General features: G+C 41.4%; 1 protein-coding gene across 6 annotated transcripts in view; it reads left to right on the top strand.

Moving 5' to 3' along the window:
- rgs12b (regulator of G protein signaling 12b) overlaps positions 1–18,873 on the top strand; it is a 40,799-nt gene extending 21,926 nt beyond the window's left edge. For 3 of the 6 annotated variants that reach the window (XM_027282387.1, XM_010734640.3, XM_027282388.1), the window contains exons 6-19: positions 5,242–5,263; positions 11,037–11,206; positions 11,453–11,545; positions 11,680–11,823; positions 12,874–13,056; positions 13,325–13,475; positions 13,713–13,807; positions 14,022–14,234; positions 14,683–14,756; positions 14,861–14,987; positions 15,104–15,200; positions 15,320–15,372; positions 16,324–16,495; positions 16,825–18,873. In XM_027282387.1, coding sequence (XP_027138188.1) covers positions 5,242–5,263; positions 11,037–11,206; positions 11,453–11,545; positions 11,680–11,823; positions 12,874–13,056; positions 13,325–13,475; positions 13,713–13,807; positions 14,022–14,234; positions 14,683–14,756; positions 14,861–14,987; positions 15,104–15,200; positions 15,320–15,372; positions 16,324–16,495; positions 16,825–17,432 — 2,202 coding nt within the window. In that variant the 3' untranslated portion in view covers positions 17,433–18,873. The remainder of the gene's footprint in view (positions 1–5,241; positions 5,264–11,036; positions 11,207–11,452; positions 11,546–11,679; positions 11,824–12,873; positions 13,057–13,324; positions 13,476–13,712; positions 13,808–14,021; positions 14,235–14,682; positions 14,757–14,860; positions 14,988–15,103; positions 15,201–15,319; positions 15,373–16,323; positions 16,496–16,824) is intronic. The other 3 variants (XM_027282389.1, XM_027282391.1, XM_027282390.1) reach the window with 3 other exon arrangements.
- The last annotated feature ends 3,453 nt before the right edge of the window (positions 18,874–22,326 follow it).

Raw genomic sequence — 22,326 nt, 5'->3', positions numbered from 1 at the left:
AGGGTGACTCTGGTCTTCTCAATGGTAGCCACTATTCACTTCATATTCAAAAGTAAACACACAGGCACGCACACGTTGAGACTGTTGGCGCAACAGCTTCCTCCTCAGCTGGAAGTGTGTGTCCGTGTGTGTTTGCGTGCGTGCAGTCGGGAAATCTGTGTTTTGAATTCTAAGTCACCTTTTGAGGAGAGCATGTGTGTGTGTGTGTGTGTGTGTCTGTTGTTCACTTATAGGTGTGGTCCTCCTCTAGTAATGCCAGGCTTACCAGGACTAAACTTATTATCCATATTTCAGTTCATGTTCATCTTTCACTTACACACACAAGAGTTGAAGCTCATTCCTTACCAAAGGTGGCAGTTACAGCTCCAGTGATGGAGCCAGGAATAAGGTTCCTGTGGTACAAACAGTCTTGTCTTTGTGTGCGTGAGTGCATATGTTATCCCTGACAGTTTCTCCCACAGATAGACATTTTTTATCCACTCTGTTAAGTGTCACTGCCTGCTCTGTGTCTCATCCTATGAAACAGAATGTCTTTTTCCAGGAATTGACGTCCACCCAGACGCATATACACCGACAGGGGAACATTTTGGGAACTTGAAATTGTTTAAGGAGACTTTTTTATGGCTTTTCAAGTATTAATATTATGATAACGGTGAGAATGAATGGCTGTAATTTGTACGCTGTGTTTCGCCATAGTTTGAACCCGACTTCCAGGCTTCATAACAGATGATGTAAGCCACCCCTGTCCCGGTAGTCACAGCTAATAAAGCACTTGGGACTTGTACACGCAGTGACCAACTGCTCCACACACACACAAACAAACCAGGCATGTGGCTACAAGGTGGCATTTTATGTTCAGGGTGCTGAAAACAGGATGATGTAGGTGTGCAAACATGTTGTGACCTGAAAACAAAAAAGAATCATGTTTTTAAACTGCACATAATCCAACAAGTTCATTACCGCTACTGAACGATGTCATAATGCAATACAACACCCAGTTTCCACTGAAACCCCTATCCGTTACATCATTGTTCTGTAAATCTAAAGATCCTGATGAGCCACATGTAGCAGCAGCTATTGACCGGGTATGAAAAATAGGCCTGGAAGTTTGGCTCAGACCAGATTGTGAAGACATGTGATTCAGCCGTCTTATCTTCTGTTAAAGTGGGTGTGAGAGTGATGTTTGTTCATTGTATAACTGTCCACAACACTTCCACTGTTTCACTGTTCAGGGCACAGGACTTTTCTGGAAAAACCAGAATATTCTCATGAAGTTCTTCACGGACGTTATTTTATTTTTGTGAATTCAATGATCTAATTCAAGATGTGCCAGCATCCACAGACCCACCGGAGTTCAAACATTAGGATACTGGCAAGTTGCAAATAGGGCATCAGAGAAGATTTAACATTAATGACCCGTAGATAATGCCTGTGTACAAGGTCTTCAAAGACTTTTGTGCCAAAAAAATGTAGTCAGCAGATTAGTTGATGCCTAATCATAGATGTAACTTTCAATCATATTTTCAATGACATTGTTTTTTGGCACTGATATTAATTTTGCATTATTCTCACTTTCTGCCTCGAAAAAATACATTAGTTGTGATAAAATACTGTATTTATACACTGAGTCATGTTATGTGCTGGTGTAAATATCATTTTGGACAGCCAGACTTTGACTAAGTGGAGTGGAATACCATACACTTTAGACTTAGAGCATAAAAAGTAAGAAAACACAGTAAAAAAGAAACCAGATAATGTTGCGCTTGTTTATTAATGTTATTGGGACAACCTGGAATGACAGACCACTGCAGTAACAGCTGTGCCTGAACACCTAAACCAGCAAAACATCCCAGTTGGCACTGTTTTAATGGCACACGTCAGTGTGATTTACATCTTTGCAGTTGCTGCTTGTCTTAGGAACCAACTGTTTTTCTACTTTGTTGCTGAAAAAGACTGCATTTTTAAAGTGCTGGATTTTCTCGTCCGCCCTAAAAATCAACACAAATTCATCCTAGCCTGTACGCTGAACTGTAATAAAAACATTCCTCACAACGGCTGTCAGGCAACATCATGGCTCACACGATCTGAGGCTGTTTAAATAGCAAAGCAATATGAATGTGTTGACATGCTAATTGATAAGAAGAAACCATTAGCTACAGCGCTGTTTGATTTCACGAAATTCGTAACCACACACACATTCTGAGGTTTTACTTGGAACTTTTTTTTTCCCGCCAACTATAATCATAACCATCAGTCATGCTGCTGTGCCACTTTTTTCTGCTGATGTTATCAGTGTGCTTACTGTATGAAAAGCCCCATTAATATCTGTCAACAATCTACAGACAATAACTACTGACAGTATGGGGGCTCTGACATATCGGCAAATCTCTACAGCTTACTATGGCTTACTATGTTTGAAAGCAATGGGGGCTAAAGGTAGCATACATGAAGTATACAAAGTTGCAGGACGTCTCTGTAGCATACTGCAGGGTGTCTATTTGATATTATGATTCTCTTTTATCAAGACATTTTCCAGCTGCATGCTTCTCTGTGGATAGGGGCTTTGGGAGACAAGCTTGAGAAGGGAAAGTCTGGAAAACCCCAGTCATTCCTTGTGGGCTGTCAGGAATGACCAGGATCTGCCAGGAGAGGAGGGGGAACACCACTGGAATGACTGAGGAAGGAGGGAAGGGAGGGAAGAAGAGAATGACTTGAGGGGACCGTGGAAGGAGAGAGGTGGGAAAAAAAAAGAACAAACAAAAGGGGGAGATTGAAAATGGGTTAGAGGGGAGTGCAGGGAGGGAAAGAGAGGAGAGGGGACTTGGGGCCTCGACCAGGGGCCAAACCACTCCACCGCAGAGTACGTCTGGAAATGATCACACCAGAGCTGAATGGGGATGGGGGGTGAACGCACACACACATTCACATACATTCACAAATGCAAAAGAATGCACCCAACATACAAAAGACATCTCTACCAGATGTGGACCACATGTATACATAGGCTACACCCATATAAGACACACACAGCATGTCTTAACACACACATTAAACACACACTCACATTAGAGACAGAATACACACGAGAAATGTGAAATGTGTGGGACTCTAATCGGCGTACGGATCGGGTAACCAGTTTCCACTGGTGAGGTTTCTGCCCCTGTCATTTTCTCTTGTCCTCTGCGGCGGTTCGACCACAATCAGCTGCTATAAAGTCACATCAAATCTCCTTTCACGCGCCGTTGCCAACCTCTACTCTTCCAGGGACAGTCTGAAATAGCTAATCCCGGTGATTACGCTCGCTGTGCCATCTGGCCAGGACAGCCTGGCTCAAGTGAGGAAATAGCCAAGACGCACATGAATCAAACCAGAACATATGCTGCACCAGGGGGGTCAACTTCATTAGATTTGATTAGTTTAAGAGTGTATGTTAAATCTGAAGTCAGGATATTACAGGATTTGTCTGTGTGCAATGTGTGTACAGTATGACTGGAGTGACTTTCCTACAAAGAAAAAAAAAAGTTCCTGGAAGAAATTAGGTTATGATGGGAAATCAGAGAGAGCATTTATATTAAACTGAAACAAGGACAGATCATCGTTGGTGTAGTGGTGACATAAGATGCTGCTTCTTGAAGTGTTTTTATTGGTCTGAGCATTTCCACTGATGGTGTGAAACCAGACAGTACAGTTTTTTCCTAACAGTGTAAATGTGTCTGAATTGTACAGTCTAATATTCAGCTGTGGAAACTGACTTATTTAAACCTACTAGGAGCGTCTATTTTTATTTTAGTGTCAGTTTCGTTTCTAGTCATTTCACTGATTTGAACACAGACATACTCCTACAAGTAATGATCTTGTTACAGTCACAGCAATACTTCCCTTGTCTCGACTCTACAGGCTGAAGCTCTTTTAGAAACTTCATTACAACTCATAATAATAATAATTATATACGTGTGGCCAAAAATGAGGTTTTTCCTACTTCTCTGTCTACAGAGTGTAAGCTGGGTTAATCAGGTCACTGCAGAAAGCAGGTCTGTGTCACTTAGGTCCATGTGAATTCTCCAAAGTAACTACAACTGAATACTGGTGGCTGATGTACTCTGTGTTAGTAAAGACAAGATGTGTAGACTCAATTTCATGAACACCTGCCCAGTGTTTAGTTTAAAAATAGCGTCATAAAATGTGATTTTCTGTTGAGAGCTTGCGGTGGCAAATATTTTAAAACACGGTCTTCTCCATTGCAGATGTTCATGAGAATTACGTCAGACTGAAGGAGAAATTAGTGCATTCTTTGGAAATGAAATTCAAACATTTCTAACTGATGACCATAAGAACCCCCGTAGAAACACAAAGTCGCCCATGAGACCCATATGTGTCTGCGTGAGTCATAATGAGAAGTTCCGAAAAAGCAAATGCATCATTGAAAATACCTTCAGAGTCAACATCAAAAGCCTCTGACAGATTGTGGCTGATGTTAGTGAAGTTCGGTGTTCTGTCTTTAATTGCTGCTCACCCCTCCTGCTCGCCCCTCCACCCAGCACCCCCACCCCCCCATCGTTCTTTTGTCTACTTTTGCTCTCTCTGAGTCATGGAGCCTTCCATCTGTGTTCCAGAGTTAGCTACATTACTGATGTCTGTGTCGAATGATCTCATCCCAGCTCAGCATGTCTGGGATAAAAATCATTGCATTGTGTGCTGTGCCGTGCTGTTTTGTGTCTACGTTAGGGAAATAGGATATGACTCAAGTAAATTTAATTTGTGTCTGTATAGATAGATAGATACCTGCATCCGTGCGAGTGTGAGTGATGAATCGGATGATTAGATAAGATACAGTTTGATATGCAAGCAAACCATCACACTTCACTGTGAAATCGGGGGCAGGTAGGCCTGAAAAGTTCCCCTCTTCGTCTCCTCTCACACACACACACACACACACACACACTAAGCCCCACCCATCAGAGGTGGTTTTCTTGCCGAGCAAGCACAGCCAGTTCACAGATGATTCCACCCACACACAAGACAATGAGTGTGGGCGCTAACCTGACTGTGTTGTGATGTGAAAGCGAGTGTGATAATGGGCCAGGTCCTGTGAGAAAACATAGTCAAATCTGCGTCTCCATGTGGCCAAAAGTGCATGTCCTGGCAGCTGCCTCTTGGCTCACATGTGCTGCCTGAGCTTGTATGTGTCATCTGTGTGATGAGGGAATATCCTAATCCATGTCTCTCTGTGTTTTTTTACAGTCTGCTGCAGTCTCTGATGGAGGTGAGTACATATGTCTTTACTTTTATTTGAATACTGAATGACCTGTGACTTTTCTCATGATCTTGAGTCTCTACTTTTGATCCCTTTGACACTATTGAATTGTCTTCCCTCATCCTTTTAGTTGCTATCATTTATTTAGGTAGCAGTCATAGATTAAATGAATGGCTTATTTTCTCTTGTCCTCTTCTATAGTGCTGAGGTATGGTTAGAAATATGCTTTCACTACATTCACAGACAGTCTGGTTGGACCTGCTTAACTTCTACTCTGCCTGCTGTGCTCTGGTTGGCAAGCTGTTGTCTCAAATTTGTAAACATTAGTTGCACGATAATAAATTGCTGTGTCAAATCATAGATAGAGACAAACAGCATGAGATATAGGACCTGGTGCGGATCAGATCTCACAGTAGGTTTGTGGTTTTCTGGTGTGTTTGTGAAACAGAATTTCTGAAAGTTACCAAAGGCAGTTGATAACACGACAAAATATCTGTGTCATCTTGTGTTCTGATTGTTCTGCAGATTTAATTAACATGTATTTTAGGCATTGCCTTTTAATTGGATTGACTCTGCATTGTGTTGATTGTACCGAACCTCATTTGATTAAAGTAACCTGTTGGTGTTGGAGTGTGCAATTAGCACGTGCCAACAATAACGAAAGGGCTCTCACTTAAGAGACTTCTAATGGTGCTTTAACGCCTTACAAAGACACATGAAAGACACAATTTATAGCAGAGGGAAGATAAAGGGAGGAAGAGGAGGTGAGAAACAAGACAAAAGTGATTGTATAATCCGTGGCAGACGTGTTTACAATCAACTCCAACGTAGAAGTGTTTTTATGGCCTGGCGGAGGGGATGTGTTGGCAGCGAGTGAAGTGGAAAGGGTGCTCACCTTGGTCACATTTATGTGCATGTGATATAGGGAGCATGATGGCATAGGGACTAGTGAAAATGCAAAGTAGGAAACAAGCTGGACGTGTCCGTATCTATGCATTGGTCTTATTTGGTGTGATTCTGTAAGTCAATTGCTGCTTTGTTGTGATTGTGACATCATTTTCTAAGTAAATGCTTCAACAGTGGAGGGTAGTTTTATTTATGCTGCACACATCTCTGAATTAAGAAACTCATTAACTCAGTGAAGGTTAACTGATGAATGTTATCTTAGCAGCGGAAGGGATCCTGCACAGCTAACCGAGACACACAAGTACAAATTTTATGCTGAGAGATGTTGCAGGTTGTAGCTCCAATAATCAAAGATGAAAAGATCAGCAATAGAATTGATATCATCAACACAATCGATGTGATACGAGTATGCTGCCAGCGCTGTCCAGCATTATCAAGTACGCTTCTGCCAGTTCATCTCCTGGCCATTTGCAATGCATTGTAAACTATAATGAAGTCCATTCCTCCTTCGCAATACTTGATGCATGGAGATTGCGATTGATGCACTGATATACAAGCAGTGAGAGAATGTACAAATCAATATGTAGACCTCCCTTTTATTGAGTTATAAGTTAGCCTCTGTGGTATTTCGCTGCCTCACAACCTCTGCACACGACACACTCTTTTACTGTATGTCATGGTTAATGCGTGACTAAACACATTTCCACTTTATGATCATTTATGATTCTATATTCCTCTGTATGTATTTCAGATGGAAATATTGCACTTTTTTTTACTGCAATACAATAATTTGACAGTTCTACTTACTAGTTATTAAATACACTAAATAAACTAATACATTATGTTATTGAAATTTCAAGATGCTTTCACATTAAGGCAGTAATTATAATCCAGTAATGTAATTATGACATTACTTTGAAATAATTAATTCTGTAAGGACTACTTTAACATTATTTGGATGATAATATTTACATATTTAATTAAGATTTTGAATGTAGGACTTATTCAATCTGACTTAATGTGACAAAACTACAGACTACATTTTCAGGTTTGATTAGACCTTTTTAGACATTTCTGAAAACTAATGGAATCAGTATTGAGAGTTTTACATGACAATTAAAATCATGTAGATGTATTCATAATCAGTGTGGAAGCTGCTTATTAATGTTATTGTGACATCGGGAAACTGCTCATAATACTTTGAAAATAGAGTGCACATTTCTAGCCAAAAATAAAACAGAAAAACACCAAATGATATATATTTTTTAAATTGAATTGAATTTGAATTGAATGAATTAAACAAATGTTGTTTCTGTAATTTACAATCTTCACGGAATAGAGATAAAATAAAGAAGCACACGGTGCTATCTTGTCTCAGTCATCCCTCCCTCCCTACTTTTCCACAACTACAAGCTGGAAATCCACAAAGGACTGTCGTTCCTGAAGTATTGTAGGAAGCTGCTGGAAGTCAGATTACATACAAAAGATTAAAACAATAATTAACTTGAAAAAATAAGTAAATAAAAGAAGAGAAAAGTACAGACTGTGTATTATTAACAGAAAGACAAAAAGCATAAGAAAAGAAGTTCGACTGAAGATTCTGAAAGTGTTTGAGGAAAGGTGAAAACTCAAAACTCTAAGACTGCTTTAAAGCTTGTGGCAGTATTTAAAAGTGAATTTTGTATTGTGCTTTTTTGCAAACCGCACATTTAAATTTATTTTGACCTGTCAGAAAAGTCAACACAAGACTCGGCTGACAGATCTTCTTTATACTTTGCTTCTGTCAATTTGTTTGTGTGTGTGTGTGTGTGTGTGTCTGTATGGGGGCTACAGGCCTCATTAGTCTCAGTATTGGCCTTCCTTTAACAAGCTCCTCATCAATACTGCAGTTTGTGTGTGTGTGTCTGTGTGTGTGTGTGTGTCTGTGTGTGTGTGCACATGTATTCACTTCTGCTCTGGCGTTTTTAATCCCCCCCTCTCCTCCCTCCCTCAACTCTGAATTATTCATCACCTCAAGGCCCGTGTGTGCTTGTATCACTTACCTACCTGGAAGGTAATAGAGGTGTGTGCGTGTGTGTTTGAACGCACATGCCGGTGCGCGTGCGTGTTGTGACCTGACTCTCCATGGTCTCTCTGGTTGTCAGCCAGGTTGCTCACCACCAACAGTCTCTTTTTCTCTCTTTCGCTCTCTCTCTCGTCTCCCCCTTTTCCCCCTCGCTTTCTTCCTTCCTGTGATGTTGTCAGCTATGTGTGTGTGTCTGTGGGTGTGTGTCCCGTCTTGGACCGTGCATTTAACCCGGTGTGTTTGAGTTAACGAGGAGCCCTGATAGGGTGAGTATGGATGGAGGGGCTTGGTTACCCCTCAGGAGTCGCTACCTACCTCGCTGGCACCACACAGGCTCCTACCAGCTCTACCCAGGTGAGGATACAGCTGGTGCTTCAAAAGCTTCTTTTCCAGCTAAAGAAAATGTAGATTTTAGGCACAGAGGAGCAACAGAGCAAACATACTGACAGCACAGGCTTTGATGTAGTTTAGTTTAGTCACTGAAATTCTTTTAAAGATTGACAAGTTTAAAAGGAATCCACCGATCACAAGATACAGATGGTTTGTTAAACTACCAACTACAGGGTGTTCAAATGTATTATGGAAGCTGTTGTGATGAATGATGTCTGAATGGTGTAATGGTTAAGCGTTGTAGCTTTGCTTTGCTGTTTCTCCATCTTCAATACAAATCAAACGTGAATTGAATGTGAGGTGGTAATGCTGCCTATGGACCAAATTATAAGAGCTCATATATTTCTGGTCTTTCTATTATGTAGTGCTGCACCTGTCAATCATTTTCTTGATTATTTGATGAGTTGTTTGGTCCATAAAATGTCAGAAAATGCTGAAAAATGTTAATCGTGTTTCTAAAGCCCAAGGTGACGTCCTTAAATGTCAACACAAAGAAATTCAGTTTACTGTCAGACAACTAATGAAACCAGAACATATTCACATTTGAGTAGCTGAGATCAGAGAATTTGGACATTATTTTCTTAAAAATAACTAAAAATGATTAATATGTGCAAAATAATTGTGGATTAACTAAATAGCTGACAAGCAATTGATTCACTGAGTGCAGCCCCAGGTATTATGGAGGCCTAAATTTACTCACTGAGTTCGCTGAGCACAAATGTAAATATCAGTTTAGTTTGACATTCAAAAAACTCTGCCAGTCTGTTTCATCAGGGCCGTGTGGGTGGCTTCAATCAGATATGACATGCAGCCAGCAAACAATCCCTCAGTCGTTATCACATTTACAAAAAATATTGCAATATCCTTATTGGTTCCCAGAATCTTGTGCCATTTTCCAACTTTCTCTTTCAGTATGTCCACGTAATTCCAGTAATGAAGTCCGAAGTAAAGAACATTACCCGCAAGCATTTTACTTGTTTGGTTTGTCTGTGATTTTGGATGAATTGTGAAGGACAGGGAGCATCATTCACAATTACCTGAAAGTTAGAGAATTAGAGAAGCAGAAGAAGTAACACAAGTCTAATCCTTTGTGTTTTAGTGTTGGCATTGTCTCTGTGATAGACTGGTGATTTGTGAGGTGTGTGTTATGATGGACTCCAGCCCCTGTGACACTGAACAGGAAACGTGATTAAGAAAATGGATGGATTAATGTTTGCCTTCCCTTCATAGCAATAGATTAGCATGATTAGTTGAAGCAGAAGTCTTAGTTCACCGTGCAGTTTGAAACTGAATGAGCTGGTTTGGAAAAACTGATAACAACCTCAGTGTGAAAACTGTCACTGATAACATGAAACTGGTGAAAAATGTGCAGAAGCGGAAATCACGCTGGAATTATCCATTAATAGCCAAGATAAATCACACAGGACTTTAGCTGCGGGCTGCATGCTGCTCCTTCAGTTTATTTACAGGGTTTGCGTTGTGTCGGGCACCTGACCGGTGATGTCTTCCCTCTGGCTGTTTTTGCATTTTGTTTTATCTTAACTGAGCATCCCACTTTCAGTTCGTCACGCCTGAAGCTCCGTTATTCTGGATGTTCTCTGAACTTCTCTCTGTGCCTTTGGTTTCCAAGTCTGTCTGTCTGTTTAATTAGTGCCTTAAAAGTAGAACTTAGTTTTAACTAAGTATTTGCAAAGTACAAAAGAGTAGCTACAGTGTTCAATACGTCAGGGAAATACTTTAATACTGTTGGAGGTTGTTCAGGATTAAACCCTGAAAGGTGTGCAGTGGAGCATGTTGTTAACACACTTTCAACAGTGTGGAGCTGCAGGGATACTTACTTGCGATACTACTGTTCCTCTAATAAATGATAGTGGAAGCACACTTTCTTTTTCATTGTTTTTGTTTATTGAGCTAAGCTATTTTTTGTTTTAAATGAGAGTTTAATACAGTTCCTTGTATTGAGGATCAGTTAATGTATGTAATTTTGCATATACTTGCTACTGTAAAGTATGATATAGAGTTTATTGTGTCACAGCCTGGCTGTGTAAGAGAAACCCTTGTACTGTTGTAGGGATTATATGAGTGAAGCTGTCCTGTTAAGAAAACCACATCAGGGACGTGTGTAGGTAGAGGAGGTCTCACTGGACTGGCCTTATTATCTGCATGGGACACACCTGGGACACACCAAGCCCAGGTGTGTCCCAGGTGTACACCATGCCGCTGATAGTGCTGCCTTCAGGTGAAGCCTGTGCAGACAGAAAAACACAAAGTAACAAACAGGAGCAGCAAGCAAACGGGGAAAATATTTTTTTTTAGTCATTACGTCCTGAATCACATTGTATTTGGGAAATGCCTACAGATCTACTAAACTGAACCACCACTACAACTGTTTGATGTGTGTGTTTTTATGTGTGTGAACAGAGCTTAACAGCGTGGAGCTGCAGGGCTGCAGCAGCGACAACAGTCTGAACAGTAATGCCAGCCTGCCCAGCGTTCAGAGCCACCGGCGCCACACTGAGAGGAGAGTGGCCAGCTGGGCTGTCTGCTTCGAGAGACTGCTGCAGGACCCCGTGGGAGTCCGCTACTTCTCGGTACTATAACAGCACATGACTGGTGTTGGCAAGCACATTCACATTACAGATAACAGGCTGTGTTCCCTTCCAACAACAAGGACTCTTAGAAAACCTTTCTAACGTAGCAAAATTAAGAGATAAATCAGCTATGCTCCTGTTGGAAATGTGAGGTGTAACATACTAACACTGCTATATTGTGAAGATGCTTGTGTTTTGTCTGTAATATTTTCCAAATGTTTGATCCGCATTTACTTTATGCTGCAGGAGTTCCTAAAGAAAGAGTTCAGTGAGGAGAATATCTTGTTCTGGCAGGCTTGTGAGTTCTTCAGTCACGTCCCTGAGAATGACAAGAAGCAGGTAACAGCTCACACACATGCATGCGTTTACACTCCCCCAGCGATAATGAGGAACACTTGAATGTGTTAATAAGCTCTCTTTATTTGTTATCTCTTTCTCTTATCACCTTGTCTTTTCATCCATACCACCTCCAGCTCTCTCAGCGTGCCAGGGAGATCTACAACAGCTTCCTGTCCAGTAAAGCCACAACACCGGTCAACATAGACAGTCAAGCTCAACTCGCTGACGACATACTCAACGCCCCCCGGCCTGACATGTTCAAGGAGCAGCAGCTGCAGGTGGAGTATGCAGTAAAACATCCTATTTACTGAAAACTACTCCAGAATCTGTGCTTAAATGATACTGACCTCTGACCTTCCTCGTGAGTAGGAAGTGAAAAGAGCTTTTTCCCCGAAGGACACATCTATTATTACTCATTAAAGTGAATCACAACAGACCCTTATTGAAAATGGATCAGCATTACAGTACTGGGTGCTTGCATAACATAAGATCAACTATTCATCTTTGCCTGCTGTCTAGCATCATGGGTGTGAATGGCTTCTTAGATGTGCATGGCGTGGAGGGCGGAAAGTTGCTGAAAAGCTCCATTGATTTCAACGGCTGACCTCAGATGTTCAAACTCTGATAAGAGTCACAAGGCTCCAAGGATATCCTCCCCATCACCTTCCATATTTTTACACATCAAACATCCACACATGTCCTCTCAAACACACACACACGCACACTTCAATGCCAGAGATGAGCTTTTGCATAATACCCCTGGGCTTGCCAACATCTTGTGGCGCCACTGACTTCAGGTTTTGGGTCCGACCGAAACATACACACACACACATATACTGTATGTCCGTGAAACATGCTCGTCCTTCTTCTGCCCTCAGGAATTTTCTTATATTTTCTGTCCTTTATGAGCACTTTTATACAATAAATATTCAAATCTATCATTTTTTTTTCATGGAGCACATTCTTGCTCCACAAAGGACAGACACTGATCTGTTACAACGAACAACCTCAAAGAGCTGCTAGTGGGATGTTAGACTTTTACTGTAAATTTGACTTTCATCTGTAAACATCCTCTTGTCATCCATTTTTCAGTCTTCCCTTCTTTTATTCTTAAGTTCCTTAATCCTCTGTAATCATTTTTCCTCTCTAACATCCTACTTACATTTTTGTTTGCTCTTCTTTGTGCTCGTCTTTCTGTCCTCTCTTTTTGCTTCTCCTTTTCTTGTTTTACCTTTTTCTACCCTCCTTTATTTTGCTCTTTGTTAAATTTTTCCTGCATTTTTCGTTGCCCACTGACTACTCCTTTCCTTGCTTTTTCACCCCTTTAGATCTTCAACCTGATGAAGTTCGACAGCTACACACGGTTCCTCAAGTCACTGCTGTACCAGGAGTGTATGCTAGCAGAGGTGGAGGGGAGGCCCTTGCCTGACCCCTACCACATACCCAGCAGCCCCACCTCCAAACACAGCACCACCGGCTCTGACCGCTCTAACCTCTCCACACCTAAGAAGGTAACACAACTCCACAAACACCTCCACTGCTTTGTTTGTCACAGTTTTCACAGTATTAGTGTGGAAATACACAGAAATAAAGGGAGACGATGGAAAACTCAAATATTGCTCCTAATCCTAAATTAAAGACACGGTTAAATATTTAAATTGAAAATATTCTGTCGATTTCAATAGCATCAGAATCACAGAATTTTGCAGTTCTGTAAAATTAACTTTGTATAAAAAGATTTATTATTCAGATTTATTATGTTTTCGTTTGTCTTTATAGGAGGACAAAAAGACCAAGTCGGGCAGATCTTTAAATGAGGACAGTCGGGATGATTCGGGAGACCGAAGGAAAGGCATGTTCTTCTCCTGGTCCCGCAACAGGAGCTTCGGCAAAGGCCCGAAGAAACGAGAGCTTACCGACTTCAACTACAGTCAGTAATTTTGGGCATTTTATGAATTTCTTCAGTTTAAAAGTCTAAAAAAAGCCCTCTTCCTGAAAAATGAAACAGCGTTGAAATTAGTGCTGGTTCAGTTACATAAAATCATACAGTACGTGCATGGATATAGGGCTATTTTTTATGTTGGACATAAATGTTTGGAATTATTCCCTTGCCTGTCTTTCTTCTACAAACTTGACAATAAACGGATGGGTGTGTTGTTTTTTTCAGATTTCTCTGGCAGTAATGGTCGCCGTGAATCCCAGGGTTCACTGTCCTCAGGAGCCAGTCTGGAGCTGGGGACATCAGGGTCGGGGAGGAACGAGGTCAGTCTGAAAGGAGACATTGCCACATAATTAGTTTAGACATTACAGTAATGGGCACACGGATATTCATTCAGCATTGAGCAGCTTTATCTTCGCCCTCAGGATATCTGCTTTAAAAGCAACTCAAACACAAAACACTACCTGCATTTCCCTTGACTCAATTATTTTTAAACCACACCCCTTCCCTGTCCCTGTCTCTGTTTTCTTCCTTCAGGGTGATGTTTCCCGTGGTGCAGTATCAGTGTCAACAGAGCGTGGAGGGGGCAGCGCCCCCTTGAGGCAGTGTAACATAAGCTTGCCGGACGGCTCATGTTGCTCAGTGCCACTGAGAGCTGGAGTGTCCATCAGGGACCTGCTGCTGGGCCTTTGTGAGAAGCTCTGCATCAACCTGGCAGCTATAGACCTCTTCCTGGTTGGAGGGGAGAAGGTACAACACAAGTGAATGTGGGACTGCTCCGAATACCTTCATTTTAGGTTATACAGATCATCAGCAACAATCACACTAAACCAAATTAAGCAAACCAAATTAAGTCTGGCTTGGTTGTTACCCAAAAAAAACAATAAAATGGAAACAGCAGTCAGTTTAGACAGTTATGTCAATGTTTTATGTGAAGGAAGTCGCTTGTCGTCAATAACCCACATTTCCTTTCAGTTCTATGTAGCACTTTTGTGTCTTTCAGCTCATTGTTTTGGTTTTATGGTCTGCCATATCAGCTTTATAAGAATGAGCAACTAAAAAATGATGAATCAGTGAGTCAGGTGATCAGAGAGCAGTAATTGTCACATGTTAATCTTGTCAGCGATCACACGTCAGGATTGGGCAACAAGTTGGACATGATGACTCTTTTTTTTTTCCCTGTGTCTCACTCTCTCAGCCACTTGTTTTGGACCAAGACTGTATGACACTGTGCTCTCGGGATCTCCGACTAGAAAAACGCACTCTGTTCAGGTACAGTATTAAGAGTAAAACTGAGAGTAAATGGTCTTGAAACCACAATTACACACAACTCGTGCTCCTACAGAAAACACTTATTCCATTTTCCTCTTTTGCAGACTGGACTTGGTCCCTATTAACCGTTCAGTGGGATTAAAAGCAAAGCCCACCAAGCCAGTGACTGAGGTCCTCAGGCCTGTTGTGGCTAAGTATGGCCTGCACCTCTCTGACTTGGTGGCACGCATTGTAAGTATGCCTCATTCTGGCTGCCTGTAGATGGACAGAAAGAAACAGACAAGCAGTGTGCGTGATGACATTAAACTCGTATCACGTGTGTGTCTATTTGTTTCTGTGTCATGCAGAGTGGGGAGTTGGAGCCACTTGATCTAGGTCTTCCTATATCCAACCTGGATGGGCTGCGAGTGGTGTTAGATATAGCAGAACACACTCCTGGAAAAGGTAGGGAACAAAACAACCAAACAAAAAATGAGTGGATGTATTTATATATGTGTTTTACATCTCAATTCTGATCATGTATGCATCTGTATCTCTACATGCGCTCCCTTTCCTCTATTCAGCAGACAAACAGAAGGTAGTAGTTCCCTCGACAAGCAGAAACCAATCAACAACAGTAAGATCACCCTCAGTTTCTTATTTCCCATTTTCTTCTTTCTCTGGAATGTTCCATAACCCACAGAATGTCTCCACTTCCTGGTTGATGATATCACGCTACTAAGTGTCTCTCTCGCTCATCTTTAATCACCCATGTCTGTTTGCAATGTGTTACAAACGTGCGCAGGTGTGTGTCTCTGGCAGTGTTCAGGGCTGTGTGTGACTGTATTTATGTGCACTGTTGCTGTGGGGCCCGAGAGCCTCGTCACACTCTCAAGGTTCCTAATGTTCCATTGTTGTCATCTGCCTGTCGGCCGAATGCATCGTCGACTTTTCTCTCTGGTTTGCCGGTTCTTTTTCTTCCATAACAAACCCAGGGGCCAGGCGATAGTACCTGAACTTCGCAGAGTGTTCGCTGGGTCTCACAACTTCAAAAACTCCCTCTGTGCAACTGGAAAGGACTTAGTTGGTGGTGGCAGTAGCACTTTAGATTGCTTTCTGGGTTTTCATGCTATGATTGGGGTTTAACCAGATTGCTGACCATCTGGACAGCTCTTTTTTTAAACAAAGACCAGTAGTGTGGCTTTAAGTTTGTCCCTCTGGGCTTATGGTGTGTTTTACTGATACTCTACATATTAGTACTACACATAGTGATGACATTGTGGCTGTATGAATGGAACATCCCACCTGTCTTTTAATTAGAATTTTTGTTTGTTATTAATTAAATAAAACCATCAAATTCATCATCAGAATTATTTTGATCCCATTTAATTGTCATTCTTATCAAAAGCAGAATCATTGAAATTTGTGCCCCCTACCCTCCATCAAATTGTTCCCATTTTACAAGTTGTCACCCTCCTCGCCATCAGTAGCACCGGTGCCCCACGTGTTGTCATTACTTGTCCCCCCGCACACCATCATGACTCACCAGGGCTCTAATGCCCCGCTCCCCTCTCCTTGTGGCCCCCAGGGGGAGGACAGGCCATCAGGGAAAGCCGGTTCAGCTCACCCCCATGGGGAAAACGGCAAGGCTGCGCCCAGCCCTGCCACAAGCAGCCAGCCTTTACCCAACCACTCTGTCTCTCTCCATAAGGCTCCGGAGAAAAGAAAGCAGAAAAAGATTAATATAGACGAAGCTGAAGGTAAAGACTGAACAACCTCCCTCTCTTCTCTTTTGTTCCTGTAGCGTTGTTGCCGTGACTACACTAACCCTTTTTGCCTGTCTGCAGTATTGCAGAAGCAGCACCAAATGCTTTCAAAGCTAGCTACATGTAGCACAGTCCCCTCTGCTCACACTGTATGTAGCTTTGACTTGTTTAACTTATTAATACACCCCCTGCTGCATGTTTTCTGAACTACAGTGAATGTGTCTTACTGTTTATCAACATGCCATTTTGGGTGATTATTCATTTGTGTGTGTGTGCGTGTGTGTGTACGCCTGTTTCTGTTTGGTGTGTGTGTGTGCCTGCAGAGTTCTTCAACCTCATATCCAAAGCTCAGAGCAACCGAGCAGACGACCAGCGAGGCCTGCTAAACAAAAGCGACCTGCAGCTCCCAGACTTTCTGCGCCTGTCGCCAGTGACAACCAACCAGGCTGCGCCTCCTCTCTACGACCCCGAGCCCAGTTGCTCCACCCCATATTCCCGTAACCCCAACAACGGCAGCTTCCCTAGCAGCGGTCGCCGGGGCAATAAAACGAACAGCAATGACAGGGGAGGAGGAGGCAGCACTCACTTGCTCAACGCAAGCCATCAGTCCCAGAGCTTGGACTCTGCACTGGGCACTGAGAGTGGAGGGGGGAGGAAAGCCAGACCACCTCCTCCGTTTCCTGGCACCATCTCCCCCATCCACCCGTCCCAGGGTGCCCAGCGTTGTCTCCTCCAGGACTCTGTCAGGGGAGAATCGGTCCAGATGCTGGAGGAGGACACCCTGTCTGATCTGACTCTTGTGGGAGAGGGGGACATTAACAGCCCCAACCTCAACTACGTCACTCCCTCAGCCCTACAGTGCAAACCCCACCCCCGACCCCAACAACAAGCACAGGACGGTCGGCCTAGCTCAGGTACTTCCCCCGTGTGAACTCTCAAAACTTTCGAACTTTCACCTCTTCCTTCACCTGACTGTGAACGGGACTGGAGACCCAATAAAGTCAGTTAGAAGTTCCTTGTTGGTCACGACCCGGAATGCATCCAGATCTCCTCCTTTCATTTCATAAATCACTACTAATTAAAATCATGGAACCTTTAATCCCATATTTAAGTGTAAAATACAGTAAGTAATGTAAAAGTCTGAGCTGAGACTCGTGACATGCAGTATATGTGAGTTTTAATTTAGTCAAACAATGGTTATTGATAGAGTGATGTATGCACTACCCTGCGGCCAGCATCTACTGCAAGTCAACAACCTAGATCAGGTAAGACACATGAAGAGAGGAAAAATGGATGCATTAGGCTCAGACAGACCTTGTCCTTGGAATTTCCCTGCGTGGTGTGTATCTGTGTGACTTGCTGTGGATTTCTTTCTGGAGACATGAGCTCGAGGAACGAGCGCAGGATGAATTGACGGTGAGCAGTGCCAAACTCCCCCGCCTCCCCTCCCAGTGTACAGAATCTAACAAAGCACTTTAGCCAATTACAAACAAGACTTTACACATTTAAAAAAAATCTTTTCGCTTGCTTTTTTACTTTTTTTTTTTTTTTACTTAAATCTTTCATGAGGTCTGTTTCATGCTACAGGTGGTTGAGCTGCCGTACGTTCAGAAAACAGTTAGCCAACAGTCATTTAACTTTGGTGTGAAGGCTTCATTGCTGCACAGGACCGTGTATTGTTTTCAACTTATTACATGCTTTTGAGCACACTGCATGCTGACACGAAGAGCCTGACCCCATAAATACAAACTCATACCATGAGCGCACGCATTCACTCAGCTGTTCTTTATCGAGCACAGTACATTCTGTATTTCTACCACTGTCCTCTCACCTCAGGCATTTCTCGTGTCACTCATGAAAACACACTATGGAGATTGCACACACATGCAACCTTGCTCTCTGACCAAAACGATTCCCTAAACTTGTGCACTGACTGTACATGAAAGGTTTTTATTTTTTCTCTTTTTCATCTCCATTCTTCTCCTTTGCACTACAACCACAGCAGCATCTGTTTTTATTCCGTCCACAGTCTAGCAATTCAACAGTGTTTTAAACTGTCCGTCCCTGCAGGGTCTTAGCTGGAAAAATTGGTTCTAACAAGTCAAACCGTTTTACTTTTTAAAGGTTTTACTCATACTTTATCCCTGTGCTATTAATTTATCCCACATCCTTTTCATTTTTACAATCTATCAGCTAAAAGTATTAATTTGTATATAGTCAACTTTGTGAAATCACCGTATTGCTGTAGTCATTGTTCAAATGCAATGCAGCCATGCCGTTTTCAGTTGTATCACAATAGAAATCAGTTCTCCTCTGTTCAGTTCAGTTGCCTGTACTGTCTGTAAATAGATCAAATAAATGTTTTAAAGGTTGAACTCTCTCTGTAGAAACTTGTGTGAGCCTTTCTTTTTCTTTTCTTTTCTTTTTTTTAAACTTTCTTTTCTGTCATGAGCATGTGGCTGAAGTTTGTCCTCAGCACCTCTGTGCATGGAGATGCTGATCTGGGATCAGTGTTTATACCGTAATTTTCGAACTATTGAACTATTGAGCGCACCTGAATATAAGCCGCAGGTTTTTATGTTTTAATATGAGATATTAACACAGGAAGACACGCTTTTTTTCCAAACTGTGCGTGAAAATCGGTAGTACTTGGTGAACGCGCCATCAACACAGCATGATGTATGCATTTCTTTGTGTGTTTTCCATTAGTGGTGGGCGGATCGATCCAAATGTCGATATTATCGATACCAAGTCGGTATCGGATCGATACTAGCCCGGTGAGATCGATTCTTTACTTTAAGTTCCGCTCTTGTTTGCAATGCTGCGGCAAAGAGGAAACAGCCAGGTCGCCGCTCCTGTGTCACACTTTGCTCCCCCTCACCCCTCTTGTGTTTAGATGTTGCGCGAGTCACGTGCAAAATGTGGCATTTCTAAAAAGCTAGTCAGGTATAGTGGAAACACTACCAATTTATATAAGCATATTAAAAAACATCCAAAAGAAAACATGGAGCTACAAAAACGGAGAGAATAGTTTCTCAACAGTACTTTTTGGATTGCGAGCACTTTTTAAGATTTTTCTAAAATTTTTTTTATAAAAAAGCATTTTCATATTTAATTATAAACTGTCCTAATTCTGTCCTGGGATTTAACTATTTAATAATAAAAAAGGAAACATTACAAAAACACTTAAGGTCATGAAATTTAATTGAGATTTAGCAATTCAATGACGCATCCACCTTATTTATTGAAAAGTATCGGTATTGGTATCGGCGATACTGGCTCGGATTTACTTTGTATCAGATCGATACCAAAATATGCAGTATCGCACACCACTATTTTCCATCATGAGGGTGTGTGCATGATGCGCAAAATGACAGTTCAAAGTCAAAATCAAAACTAGTGTCTTCTTTGACACATAATTTTTCTCCATGTCTGTCTTACTTTTGCGTTTACTCCTAGAGAGTGCCCCCTGTTGGCCGTTAGCCGAGTTCAAAGCGTGTGAAAAAAGTAGCGGCTTATAGTTGGAAAATTACGGTATGTAGTTTTTAATCTTTTAATATGTTATATAATATATCTTCATATCCTGATCAAACAGAATATAACTGTGGGAGAAACCACTTGTGAAATGTTATTGTACCGCAGTAAATGTACAGTTTTGAGGTACTTAACTTATTAGTTATTATTAAATACTTATTAGTATTTCTATTTCCTGCTACTGTACACTTTATACCTATAGATATACATATATAGAGGGGAATATATGTTTCAAATAACTTTTATTTGAGTAGTGTTGAAACGCTTGTCACTTTTTCATACAGCAATAATAATCCAATAATATGATTGATTTTTCTGCTGAATAACGAGTATTTTTACTTTTGATACTTTCTAATAGTACATTTGACTGATATTATTTCTATACTTTAACTTGGAGGTGTTAAATTCTTGACTTTTACTTGTAATGGAGTATTTTTATATTGCTGTATTTCTTCTTTTACTTTAGTCTAGGATCTGAGTACTTCTTCCACCACAGGAAATAAGTCTTCTAATTAAAACTGGCATAATCTCAGATGATCGCACTCAAATTTTCTTACTCCCTTATTCTGTTTCTGAAATCTTTCTCCAACACCAGCAAAGAAACTGTGATGTATTCTTCAGTTTTTTTCTTCTGTTTTTGACCCCTGACCAACTCGCTCTTTCTGTACAACCTGTCTTCTATTTATCTTACTTGATATTCCTCTCCTTCTCTCTCTCGTTGCCTCTTCTCTCTGTGTGTGTATGTGTGTGTGTTTTGTCTGCAGGGCAGGGCTTTTGTTTCGGGGTACAAAGGCTTTTGGGGGTACTGGGTTATTAGCTATGCATGGGTTCCCCTCCACTCAATGCCTTGTTAGGCAATCTTTGTCATGCTGAGCTCTTTGGTAGCCCATAAACAAAACTAGGTTCTGTTTCCTCCTCCTCCTCCTCCTCTCTGTCTCTGTCTCTGTCTCTGTCTCTCTCTCTCTCTTTCTCTCTCTCTCTCTCTCTCTCACACACATACACACACACACACACACACACACGCACAAAGATTAATTTCCACTTCACACATACATGCTCGTGCTGACACACATGTCTACATCTGTGTCTCTCTTTTGGATCACATGATGATCTTACTCTGTAGCAGTTTTCATGAGAATAAGTCTTCATTGTTGTTTGCTGTGTTTGTGTTTCCTCCAGGACGGACATGTGACAACAGCAGGGACTGTATTTAACTGGTCCATATAATTAAGCAAAACTTATCAGCACAGAAACACAGAGAGCATAACCGAGAGAGAGAGAGAGAGAGAGAGAAAGAGAGAGAGAGAGAGAGAAAGAGAGAGATACAAAACATCTTTGCATGCTCCAATTTCTCCTTTGCACACTGACACACAAAAACCTTCCTGTCTGGCTGTGATGTATGACGAGTCTGTGAGATTTTTTAAGTGTTCACCAGAAGACTAGATCCAGAAGAACAAAAAGAAAAGAAAAAAATAGGATCTGTCTCTGTGAAGTTGTCTTCTTTGTAAGATTAGAAATTTTTTAAAACATAACCATAACCATAACATTCATTTGATCAAACCCAATTGAATGCTGGGATTTCTTCAAATTAAACCTCTGGGTGTGATTCTTGTTTCCATGCCCCAAGATCCAGTGAGTTATTTTATCGTTGCTGTAATTGCATGGGAAAACCTTGTGCACAGAAGCTGTTATATGAATACAGTTTTGGCTCTGTGTTTCAATTGAGCCGGGACCACTGCCCATGTCCACTGGCCAACAACAAAAAAATAAATAAATAGTGCATCAGCACAATTTAGCTTCTTATCTCAGATGGCCCCATCTGCTGGTAAGAGAAGGAATGAAAAATGGGCAGAGACGTATCGAAGGATTAAGGAGAGATGCTGAGAGAAAGTATTTTCTAGGAAACATATAGAGGGTTTAAAATTGTGAGTTAATGAATAGTTACCTACTCATTTATTTAAAATCTTGCTGTAATGCCTTTAAAATAAGCTATTCTATTTTCACTTGATACATCTTCTACTACCACATTTGAGTAGTCTACAGTTGCCCTTTAATGCACGGTCATTAAAATCAATACATTACCCACACAGGTGTTGTTAAAAAATGCAAAGATGTCATTTATTCTGGTACAAAATTAACTAGAGAGAGATGTCAATGAAAGCACATCAACACACTCCTGAGGAGATCAGGTCTAATCAGGCAACAAGTGGAAACACCTGCAGACTAAGTATGTGTACCCTCTTCAAGATCTTTCTTTCTACCTCTTCTGTTATAAAGCTAATCCTGAAAGA

The sequence above is a fragment of the Larimichthys crocea genome, chromosome X (genome assembly GCF_000972845.2).
Source record: "Larimichthys crocea isolate SSNF chromosome X, L_crocea_2.0, whole genome shotgun sequence".
NCBI classification, from domain to species: domain Eukaryota; kingdom Metazoa; phylum Chordata; class Actinopteri; family Sciaenidae; genus Larimichthys; species Larimichthys crocea.
The sequence above is the reverse complement of the archived record's forward strand: the minus strand, read 5'-3'. Positions and strand labels throughout refer to the sequence as shown.